The sequence below is a fragment of the Peromyscus eremicus genome, chromosome 22, assembly GCF_949786415.1.
Source record: "Peromyscus eremicus chromosome 22, PerEre_H2_v1, whole genome shotgun sequence".
Classification (NCBI taxonomy): Eukaryota; Metazoa; Chordata; class Mammalia; order Rodentia; family Cricetidae; genus Peromyscus; species Peromyscus eremicus.
The window spans coordinates 18,685,710-18,697,845 of record NC_081437.1 but is presented as its reverse complement, the minus strand read 5'-3'; the positions used below and the strand labels follow the sequence as shown (position 1 = coordinate 18,697,845).

The window sequence follows — 12,136 nt, the reverse complement described above, 5'->3', positions numbered from 1 at the left end:
AGTGGAATGCTGGGTGGTTTCAATCTGTGGCCTTCCCCTGGGTGCTAGCTCCTGTAAGCTGTGTCTTGCAGCCTGACTGAGAGAGTAGTATCTATTTGCAGGACACCTCGGAAGGAAGGAGGAGTGGAAATCATGTTAGACTGATACATGCTCCTGACTGACAGCATTAAGAGAATAATGCATATATGAAACTGCCCAGGGGCCTGATCTCTGTCAGATGCACCCAGTGGAAAGTCCAGTACTCGCTCCTCGCTGCTTCTGTTCCCTTGGGTGCAACCCATTCAGCCCTGTGACATTCCATACATAATAGTGGCCTGGCAAGTCCTTGGAACCCAGCATCTCAGGTCCGGCTACCAAGTTTGCTTAGTCAGGAACATGTGGACGGATTGGCATCCTTAACTCTAGAAGGGCAGAGCTTTTGAATTCGAATTCTAGAAGCCTAATAGAGGAGGGGCTCTCGGGGACCACTTTAGAATTAACAGCAACTGCTCTGAAACGCTCACAGTTCCCTGGCCAAGGTGAACTGATGTCATATCATCTACAAAGCTGGTTCCATCTCTAATTTTCTTTTCTCTTCAAGTATTTTGAAAAAGAAATGGTGCCTGGTATTCTGATATTCAAGGACCATTTTTTAAAATTTGTTATGACTAGTAGGAATCATATCATAGCAAGATGGAAAAAGTGTCTTTTCCTATGGAAAACTAATAGGTTTCCAGGGAGTTAGATGTTCATCATCATTCAGATGTTCATCATTCAGTTCTTCATAACCAAGTCTCTTGTAATTCATTGTGCTGACTAGTTCTGTGTCAACTTGACACAGACTAGAGTCATCTGAGAGGAAGGAGCCTCAATTGAGAAAATGCCTCCATAAGATTGGGCTGTAGCAAGCCTGTAGGGCGTTTTCTTAATTAGTGATTGATAGGGGAGGGCCCAGTCCATTGTGGGTGGTGCCATCCCTGGGCTGGTGGTCCTGGGTTCTATAAGAAGGCAGGCAGAGCAAGCCATGGGAAGCAAGCCAGTAAGCAGCTCCCCTCCATGGCCTCTGCATCAGCCCCTGCCTCCAGCTTCCTGCTCTGTTTGAGTTCCTGTCCTGGCTTCCTTCAATGATGAATAGCGGTATGGAAGTGTAAGCCAGGTAAACCCTTTCGTCCCCGACTTGCTTTTGGTCATGGTGTTTCATCGCAGCAACAGAAACCCTAACTAAGACATAATGTCTCTCATCTCTTTTGGAATCGTTTAGTGAACTGAAGTGAGCAGGCGCTGACTTGGGTAGGAAATTTGGTAGTGTACTCTCAAGGTGAAGAGTTCAAGTCCAAAGCAGATTATCAGTAAAGGAGCAGCAGATAAATGAATTCCGACAGATACAGAAGGGTCTGACGGGAGCTTGCCAGAAACCTGTGACGTTACATAAGGAATGCAGTTACCTCAGTGACCTCAGTTCTCCCAAGGGACCTCACCTGTGGTCAGATCCACTAACCCTGCCTGCGGCCTAGCCAGCTTTGTAGCTCTGCCTGGCCACATGCCAGGTGATCCAGAGTTCAGACACCCCAGCAGACAGGGGACGAAGACCTTATTCCTTGTTGAGTGCACCCCGGTATGACGTTAGGGGTGGCATAGCACTCACTGGAAGTTGGTACAGATTAGCCAGCAGCCAGCCAGCCAATAACCTTGTCGCCATTGTTCTTCATGTAAAAAGAGTGAGTTGGACCAACCACAAAGTCTCTGGAAGCTCTGACAGCCTGGGAGTGTGTAGAAGAGTCCTTTTTCTCAGGGGCTAGGGACTCTTTTTGGTCAAATCCTGGCAAAGGTATTTAAACATAAATTTTTAAAATTAAATTTAAGGGCCAGATGAGATGGCTCAGTGGGTACAAACACAAAGACCTGCATCTGGATCCCCAGCCTCCACACAAAAAGCTAGGTGTGGTCATGAACTTCTGTAATACTGTCCCTACCTCTAGCACAGAACGGTGGGGTCAGGGAGGGTTTCTGGAGTGTGCTGGCACCAGCCTGGCAAAAATGACAACTTCTAGGCTCAGTGGAGAGATTGCCCACCTCGCCCCCACAAATAAAATGGAAAACAATTGGGAAAGATATTCCAACGTAACTCTGTTCTCCATAAGCATATGTGCTTTTACATACACATGTTCATATATGAACGCACAACCACACATAGGTGTATGCACCGTACGTATACCTATGGCTTCACACACACACACACACACACACACACACACACACACACACACAAACTTAATCCCCAGAAACCGGTTTTAGTAGATATTTTACTATGCCCATTTTATGGATAAAGGAACAAAGGCAAAGGTTAAGTAGCTTAACAAAGATCAAACAATTGTTAGGAAATAGAAGAGCTAGTAGTCAAACCCCATCAAGCTGACTCCAGAGGCATCATTCTTAACCACTGTATTATAACGGCCTTCCCAAAGTACACCACAGACTAAAAAAAAAAAAAAATGTAAGAAAGCATCCTGTGATGGTTTGACTGAAATAGCCCCCATAGGCCTGTAGGGAGTGGTACTATTAGGGGGTGTGGCCTTGTTGGAGTGGGTGTGGCCTTGTTGGAGTAGGTGTGGCCTTGTTGGAGTGGGTGTGGCCTTGTTGGAGTAGGCCTTAAATTTAGTTTCATGCCACAGAGTATAACTTAAAATCAGTAACAGGATGTGTCTTAGTTAGGGTTTCTATTGCTATGAAGAGACACCATTGACCACACCAACTATTTTTTTTCCCCCCGAGGTAGGATTTCCTTGTGTAGCCTTGGCTGTCCTAGAACTAGCTCTGTAGACCAGGCTGGCCTTGAATTCACAGAGATCTGCTTGTCTCTGTCTCCCAAGTACTAGGATTAAAGGTGTGTGACACCGCCACTCTTATAAAAGAAAACATTTAATTGGGTCTGGCTTATAGCTCAGAAGTTTAGACCATTATCATCATGGTGGGAAGCATGGTGGCATGCAGGCAGACATGGTGCTGGAGAGGTAGCTGTGAGTTCTGTATCCAGATCAGCAGGCAGCAAGAAGAGAGAGAGAGAGAAAAAGAGAGAGAGAGAGAGAGAGAGAGAGAGAGAGAGAGAGAGAGAGAGAGAGCGAGAGAGACCCTGGGCCTGGCTTGAACATCTGAAACCTCCAAGAACACCCCCAGTGACACGCTTTTTGCAATGAGGCCACACCTACTCCAACAAGGCCACACCTCCTAGTAGTACCACTCCCTACAGGCCTATGGGGGCCATTTCATTCAAACCATCACAGGATGCTTTCTTACATTTTTTTTTTTTTTGGTTTGTGGTGTACTTTGGGAAGGCCGTTATAATACAGTGGTTAAGAATGATGCCTCTGGAGTCAGCTCGATGGGGTTTGACTACTACCTCTTCTATTTCCTAACAATTGTTTGATCTTTGTTAAGCTACTTAACCTTTGCCTTTGTTCCTTTATCCATAAAATGGGCATAGTAAAATATCTACTAAAACCGGTTTCTGGGGATTAAGTATGTATATATCTATATGAAAAGCACCTGTCACATAGTTGGCCGCTAACGGGTATCAGCTGTCACCACCACCACCACCATCATCATCATGACGCTCTCAGGGGAACATCCAATTGCACTGTTAACCCTTTGGAAGAACTAGTGAAGAGTCTACTGTGCTTTTCTTCAAAGCTGTGTCTTCTGTTGTCTCCTGCAGCGAGCTGTGTTCCGCCATGCCAGAATGGAGGGATGTGTCTCCGGCCTCAGCTCTGTGTGTGTAAGCCAGGGACAAAGGGTAAAGCCTGCGAGACCACAGCTTCCCAGGACACCGTGTCACCGGTCTTTGGAGGACAGAATCATGGGTCCTCTTGGGTCCCTCCTGAGCAAGCAGCAAAGCATACTTCGACTAAGAAGGCAGACACTCTACCAAGGGTCAGTCCAGTGGCTCAGATGACCTTGACCCTCAAGCCGAAGCCTTCAGTGGGACTCTCCCAGAAGATGCATTCTCAGTGAGTGTTTTCAACTTGCGTCTAGCCTCGATGCACATTAGCTGCCCTTGAACACACTGCTTTAAACCACTTTCCCTGGCACCTTTGCAGAGATCTCAGACAATGATATCCTTTCTCCTTCTCAAGAGTTTCCATGTGAGGCTCATGTTATCAAGGCTCTTAAAGGCACTTGATTTGATGAGTGACTTTACCCTAAGTGCAAACCATAGTGGGGTGAGGATTATAGGGATCAGGGTCGGCATGGACTAATAAACATAGTTCTTTGATTGTGGAGTTATAAGTTGAAGGATTATTTTTTGGGGGGTGTGGAGAGATGGCTCATCAGTTAGAGAACTGGCTTTTCTGCCAGAGGACTTGGGTTCAATTCCCTGCACCCAACATGTTGGCTAATAATTCTTTTGTGGGGTGGGGGTGACTCAGAGTCCTGAAACAGTAATTTGAAAGGGGAAACATGCAGGCAGTTTCTTAGGATAATGGAAGAGGTAGGGATTTAGCTGTGCATAGGAGAGTGAGTCATTGGGAGGTAATTCTCAGGCTCAGGTTAAGTGTTTCCAGTCTGCACACCACACAGTGTCTGCCCCACAGTGGCCATGCAAGCCCAGTTTGGGTGAATGAGGTTGCTTTCTATTCATGGGAACTTCTTCTTCTTCTTCTTCTTCTTCTTCTTCTTCTTCTTCTTCTTCTTCTTCTTCTTCTTCTTCTTCTTCTTCTTCTTCTTCTTCTTGCTGTTTGGAAGCACTTGAACACGACGTAAACTCAGGGATAAGAAAAACGGTCCCTGACCTCCTGTGACTTTTGTGACAAACGGCCCCGAGAGGGGCCCTTGTCTAACTGTCTCCTCTTAATGAGCAACCACACTTGGCTAATAGGATGCTGAAGTCACTGTGGCGACCACTTGTCCCTTGTGTAGGAATGTCAAATACAGGAAGCCCCCAACTTAAAAAAGGACTTGACCTCGGTTCGTTTGTAAGTCACTTGCTTGGAATTTAGAAGGCATTTCCCCCATGGAGATGGCACTTCCACACGGTGATTAGTGTTCTGTTAGCTAGCCACAGAGGTCATTTGATCCGTTAGAAAGTCCAACCCTTCTCATTCATACTCCTCAATTTCTTCTTGTAATAGTATACTTTATATTATAATATGAATGTTCTGTCATGGGCTAGGTGGACACCTGGTAGTTTTGATAACATGTTTTATATCCCTTGGTGAGATGGAAGCGATGGGTCCTCAGAGCTTCCCGTGCCAGGTACTAGTTTAGAAATTTCACACGAGTCACCCCTTTATAACGCAGAGTGAGTCTGCGCTAAATAATAGACATTAACCTCATTTTTACAGGTGGGAAAAGCCAGCTTTAGAGTGTTTGCCTTGTTCACAGCCACACAGTTAATCAGTAAGTGGGAGCTTCAACAGAGGTAGTCATGTCACAGCATCCGTCTTTAAGGAAGGGCATAATTTGTGAAGGAAGGGCTTGGCAAATGTTTTCTGTGGAGGATGAGATAGTGAGTATTTCTTGCTCTGTGGGACAGGTGGTTTCTGTGGTCAGCTGGGGCACACAGCAGCCCCCAAACAGCATGGACCATCGGTGACTTTTATTTCATTCCCAAATCCCTTTAGTTATGGAATTGAAATTTGAATTTCAAGTCACAAAATATTATTCTTTAGATTTGTTTCTCAATCATACTTATCAATCCTGTGTGTGTGTGTGTGTGTGTGTGTGTATGTGTGTGTGTTTATGTATGTGTGTCATATGTATGTGGAGACCATTGGTCAATATCAGACATCTTTCTCTATTGCTAGTCCCCCCAGTCCCCTCTCTCTCAGACCAGGCTGGCCTTGAACTCACAGAGATCCACTTGCCTTGGCCTCCCCAGTGCTGGGATTAAAGGCGTGTGCCACCACTGCTACTCTGTGTGTGTGTGTGTGTGTGTGTGTGTGTGTGTGTGTGTGTATGTATGTATGTATGTATGTATGTGCATATGTATACCCAACCCAGAGCTTCTGGTTTGCCTGGACTGGATGGCCAGAGAGCTCCGGGCTACTCTTTCTCACTCCCCAACTCTGGGGTTACAGAGTGTGCTGCCATGTCCTGTTTTGATGTGGATGCTGGGATACTCCTCCGGTCTTCAGGCTTGTTCAGCAAGCACTTCACTGAATGAATCATCTTCTAGTCCTTTTCTCAGCATTTTTGTTTGTTTGTTTTATTTATTTCCTAAAACATGTTTGTAGCTAGAGTTTTCCTGCCTGGCCCACAGTCAGGACAAATCTCTATCACCTGCCAGTCCCACAGCCTCAGACTTGACCAAGTAAACACAGAGACTTATATTGGTTACAAACTGTATGGCCGTGGCAGGCTTCTTGCTAACTGTTCTTACAGCTTAAATTAATCCATTTCCATTAATCTATACCTTGCCACATGGCTCGTGGCTTACCGGCACCTTCACATGCTGTTTGTCATGGTGGCGGCTGGCAGTGTCTCTCTGACTCAGCCTTCCACTTCCCAGCTTTATTCTCCTCCTTGTCCCGCCTACACTTCCTGCCTAGCCAATGGCCAATCATTGTTTTATTTATTGACTAATTAGCAACACATTTGCCATACAGAACATCCCACAGCACATGTTTATATTTTTAATTATTTTCAAGTTACATATATGATGAAATATGATCATATCCATCTTTCATTTTCTCCTGAATCCCTTCTCCCCCGACTCCTTCTCCCCCAAGATGTCTCCTTCCCAATTTTATCTCATCCTCCTCTTTCTTCTTCCTCCTCTTCTCCTTTTTCAAATAAACGTACTAAGTCTAATTAGTGCTGCCCATATGTGCATAGATTGGGCGCCGTTCACTGGAGCATGGGTAGCCTACCAGTGGCCACTCACTCAGAATAGTTCCACTTCCTTCAGCAGCTCTCAGCTGCCAGGAGCTCCTTGGTAAGGGGTGGGGCCTTGAGACCTTCTCCTTAACCTACGCTGGAATTTTTGCTGGTTTGCTCTTGTGCAGGTAACCACAGTTGTGTGCAAACAGCCACATCGTACCCAAAAGATAGTATTTCACAGCAGTCCTCCCCATTCTCCGGGTCTTCTATCCTTGCCACCCACTCTTCTTCCATCTTCCTTGAGCCTTAGTGATAAGTGTGTGTGTGGGGGGTGTTAATCAAGATGTCTCATTTGCAGCCGAGCACCCACAGTCACTTATTCTCAGCACTCCGACCAGTTTTGAATCTCTGTATTGACTGATGTCTGCTGGGAAAAGAAGGTTCCCTCATCCAGGCTGAGAGCATCCCAGGTCTACGGCTAGACGCGTAAATGTTTAGAAGGCAGTTTGACAGCCATTGAAAACATGGGACGGTCATTCTGAACTTGCACAAAAACAGGCCATGGCCTGGAAGAGTTTGCCCACCTCGTTCTTTAGAGGCTAATAGTGACTATTTTGGTGCTAGAACACAGATGTGACGGTGTGTCCCTGGAATGATTTATATCATGCTTAGACATCTCCCTTCTAGCATTACTCTGATGTGAAGAACAAAAAATAGTTCTGCCTCGCATTCTGCTTTGGCGATCAGGAGTCAGATTACAGTGCGTTGTTAAGACTTTTTTTTCTAGCCTTATTACTTATGTAAACTGTGAAGTGAGTTACAAGAAATGGTATTCAAATTGACTGTCAACAGCTACCATTTGATTGTGATTGCACAAGTGGATTGTTTGCGGTGGGGGGCCATCCCACCTCCACTTTCCCCTGGGGTACTCTTGAGCAGGAGCAGAAGGAAATATTAGATAGAAATATAGCCAGAGAGAGATAGTCAGAAAACACAGGATAGCCTCGGGAGGGCCTGGATCCTAATCCATCTGGCCCAGAGCTTTATTCAAAAGGGCTTTTTATAACAATGCCAAGGGGAGAGCCAAAAGACCTCCCCTTTGCTAGATACAGCTAAATGTAGACCCTTCCAAACACCTGGTAATCAGGCCCGTGGTCCAATCACCTTCTTATGCAGTTCAGCTGGGTAAAACAAGCTCAGATCTCACTAGGAAACCCAGGTGGGCTCCAACAGTTTGCAAAAACCATTTGCCAGAGAAAGCTAAGGGAACAACTTTTTAAAATCCTCCTTTAGGTGTGGGTATTATAATTTAGACAAGGGTGTTATGAGGGAAAACAGAGGCTGTCTTGGTGTCTGGGGGTGCTGGCAACTTTGGAGGACACTGAGAAAATTAGAATAATGGTCAAGTTTTGGCTAGAATAATCTGTGAGGCTAGACCATCTCAGCTAGCAGCCTTGAAGCTGTTCTGGATGCAGAACTCTGAGGAAACTGCAACAGAGATGCTCTCAGAGACTGGATCACCTGGGCCACCCATTTTCATTGGTGTCTGGTCCCCTTGCTCTGAAAACACACAAACTTTCAAAGGTAACATACATATCTGCATTAACACAAGTATGGACTGTGTGTTGTACACAAGCCAGCCAAAGATGATTTTTTGTTTTATGTTTGAGCAGGCAAAATATGTTACCCGTCTTGTAGTTTTATTCCCCACCCCCCACCGGGGCCAATCTGATCTCTATCAACCTTGAATGAATCCACATCCTTTCATTTTCTGTGGAAAGAAAAGCACAACCTCTTCCTCAGTGTAACATCTTTTTTGACTTCCATTTTGAAGTTAAGAAATTTTTAAAATATATAGGTTGGTTTAATTTAGCAGTTTCCATAATCCAATGTCTTTAAGCAGCTATTGCCTGTTCATCCGCAATAAAAAATTTCAAAGTCAACAAGACACCATATAGGATCCAGACTCTCTGTGTATTTTCCCTCTCTATGTGGCTTATTCTTTTTTTATTATTTATAAACTATTTACTTTTTTCTATGACTGTCTATATCCATTTTCTTTTGTTTTTTAAGCCTACACACATTTTGAACACATTGTAACCTGTTTAGAGGCTTTTTTCCATCTGGATCCGCCTTTACTGAGCATCTGCAGCTTTCTCTGACAGTGTGAGATAAATGAACTGCTGAGACAAATGATCCACCAGGCATGGCTCAGCTTAGCACATGGCGCTGGAGCATGACACTGGTGGCTGCCTCCAGCCTGCATGCAGGCAGTCTGTACGCAGTCTGTACACCGAGCCTATCCTATCCAAGAGAACTTGGTTACCAGGAAGCTGAGTTTGACATTGTGTTCTGAACTTTTTTTCTTTTTAAGCTTTCTCAGGCCTTATGTGGACATACATGCCAGATGTTGGGTGACATTTGTAATGAGTCTTTTTCTGTCCCACCAGCCAGCTCTCAAATAATGACATGGAGACTTAGTATTAATTACAAAAGTTCAGCTGATAGCCTAGGCTTTTCTTTCTTTCTTTTCTTCTTCTTCTTTTTTTTTTTTTTCGAGACAGGGTTTCTCTGTGTAGCTTTGCGCCTTTCCTGGAACTCGCTTTGGAGACCAGGCTGGCCTTGAACTCACAGAGATCTGCCTGCCTCTGCCTCCCAAGTGCTGGGATTAAAGGCGTGCACCACCACCGCCCGGCAGTTTTTCTTAACTAGTTCTTATAACTTAAATTAACCCATATCTTTTTATCTACTTTGTTTTATATGGCTTGGTTACCTTTACTCTGTGCTCCTCATCCTGCTTCCTCTCCATCTGCCTGATGACTCTGCCTTCTTCTTCCCAGCATTCTCTCTGCCCCCAGCTATTGGCCATTTAGCTTTTTATTAAACCAATCACAGTGACATATCTTCACACAGTGCAAAGGAATATTCCACAACAAGGTTGCAGCTTCACATGGGACTTGGCTTTTGTAAAAGTAGAGTCATTAGGTAAATAGCTCTTGATTCTGCAGCTGCTGTATCCCAGTTAGAGCTGCCCCTTGATTGGGTGTGTACATGTGGGGTGAGATGGTTTATTCTGGAACCAAATATGAATGACCATGAAACTGTGAACACAGATTTAGGTTACTCCAAATTCCATGTTCAACCTGGAACCTTTTGTTGAGTTTTTATAGTAACTTAATAAAGAAGGTTCTAAACTAAGACTTTTTTTTTTTTTAAATACAGTGGTGGAAACATCAGGTGAGTGGTTATAGCAAAGCAGGGGAAATCTCTGCTATAGCCTCCGATGCTATCCAGTAACACTTTGAGCCGTTGGATCTGTGAAGCTCTGGGCATGTCATACATTTCCAAGGATCTACCTAATCATTACATTAGATAATATAACGTAATTAGAGAATGTTGACAGAGGATAGAAGAGGGCACAGGATCCCCTGGGAGTTACAGACATCTGCTAAGTGGGTCCTCTGGATGAGCAGCCAATGCTCTTAACTGCTGAGCCACATCTCCAGCCTCCAAAGTCTTGTTTTTAGCAGGTGAAGTAGATTAGGAATCGTTAAAATGATCTACTTGTAGACATAAAGTTGTGAAAAATGCCGAAAGAAACCTTTTATATCCACTCTCTGAAGTATTAAGTCCTGATCATGGGTCCAAAGAGTTTGCATTTAGTGCATCACATTATCCTCGTGACAGGGGTGGTACATGAACAGACACACTCTTTTTGGGAGTTCACAGTCCGCAGAGGGCAGAGGACTGATGAACGATCCTGCAAAATATGTTGGTTGTAGTTAGTGCTACAGAGAAATTAAATTGCAGGTGGTGTCCCGGGAAAGCTGGGAAGGTTTGAGGTGGGGAGGGGTGGTTAGTAGACAAAGCCCCAGGAGTGGAGATTAAACAAAGAGCTGTGGGAGGTGAGGGCAGGAGCCCTGTAAATATTAATACAAGGGGTTGGGCAGAGGCCTTGGGGTTGGAGTTTGAGGAAAAGCTCAGTGTGATAGAACTGTTTTGTTCAAGTGGCACAGACAGGAGGCCCTGTGGGAGCAGGTGCAGTATTAGATTAGATTAGGCAGGCGGCTGTTACACAGATCGGTTTTTACCTTTAGCTTAGTTGGTTTTAGGGAATTTGACATTGAATGGGATACCCACAAGGCTCCTTAGAGGCTTGAAGGAAGAAGCAGTTGTTTCCAGATGTTGGTGTGTTGACAAAGTGGAATCCCAGAGTGCTCTCTGGAGAAGGCAGTCTGTGAATTTGCAATCCAGCAAACTTGGGTATGCAGAACTGAGAAGGATGTTTCCAGAGAGGCAGTGGTTCAAGGGCTTGGTATGCAAGCTAGTTGTCTTTTGTAACTCAGCAGCCTGAATCACCAACATGTCTTGATGGACAGTGTGTGTGTGTGTGTGTGTGTGTGTGTGTGTGTGTGTGTGTGTGTGTAATTCTGTAGGCCTAAAGCTGTGAGCTTGGGCTAGGTCTCTTCTGATGAGGCAGATAAGTGGTGACTAGGGCTGGCATCACCTGAAGGCTGGGCTGACACCGAGGCGTATCAATGAGCCAGGAGGACTCATTGCCAAAGTTGCTGACAGGAAGCCTCAGCTCTGACACAGGAAGCTTCATTCCTCTCCCTGTGGACCTCCAGAGAGCTGCCCAGTACCCTCCAACGTGGCTGCTGCCTTCTGAGTGGTCCTAGAGCTAGAGAGCAGAGGGAAAGCCAGGGTACCTTTGTAGTCACTACTATTCAATGTGACAAACTCTCATTGCTTTGAAATGGGTCATTAAGTTCTCATTCATACATAGTAGAAAGGGAGGAAGAGGAGGAATTTGTGCACATATTTAAAAATGACAATAATAGTTGGAATCAGTTGTCAGTTTGACAGAGGTGTAGAATTACTTGGGCAACAGGCCCCTGGGCATGCCTGTGTGGATTATCTTGAGTGCATAATTGAGGTGGGAAGACCCACCCACTGTGGGTGGTATCTGGCTGGGATCCTGGAGAATATAAATGGAGAATGGGAACTGAGCAATAGCATGCGTTTATTGTTCTCTGTTCCTGGTGGTGGATGTGATGTAATCAGCTGCTTCAACCTCTTGCCTTCTTGATTTCCCTGCCACCATGGGTTCCCTGCCATGATGGACTAAAACAACCTTTTCTCTCTTGAGTTGCTTGGGTTAGAGAATTTTAACACAGCAACAATAAAAGAAACTAAGCCAGGCCACACTTAGGATATGAGTTGATATAAGTAAAGAGTGGTGGTAATACAGACATTAAAAGTTGTGTGATAACCAGGTCATTGAATAACATTTCAATAAAACAGTGCCCCCCCCAATAAAGAAACAAACAAATGAAAAAAC

At 44.9% G+C, this 12,136-nt stretch overlaps 1 protein-coding gene across 2 annotated transcripts in view; it reads left to right on the top strand.

Moving 5' to 3' along the window:
- The window catches only part of Ltbp1 (latent transforming growth factor beta binding protein 1), a 392,973-nt gene that overhangs the window by 57,967 nt on the left and 322,870 nt on the right, over positions 1 to 12,136 (top strand). For both annotated transcript variants that reach the window (XM_059248705.1, XM_059248704.1), the window contains exon 3: positions 3,692 to 3,983. In XM_059248705.1, the coding sequence (XP_059104688.1) occupies positions 3,692 to 3,983 (292 nt within the window). The remainder of the gene's footprint in view (positions 1 to 3,691; positions 3,984 to 12,136) is intronic.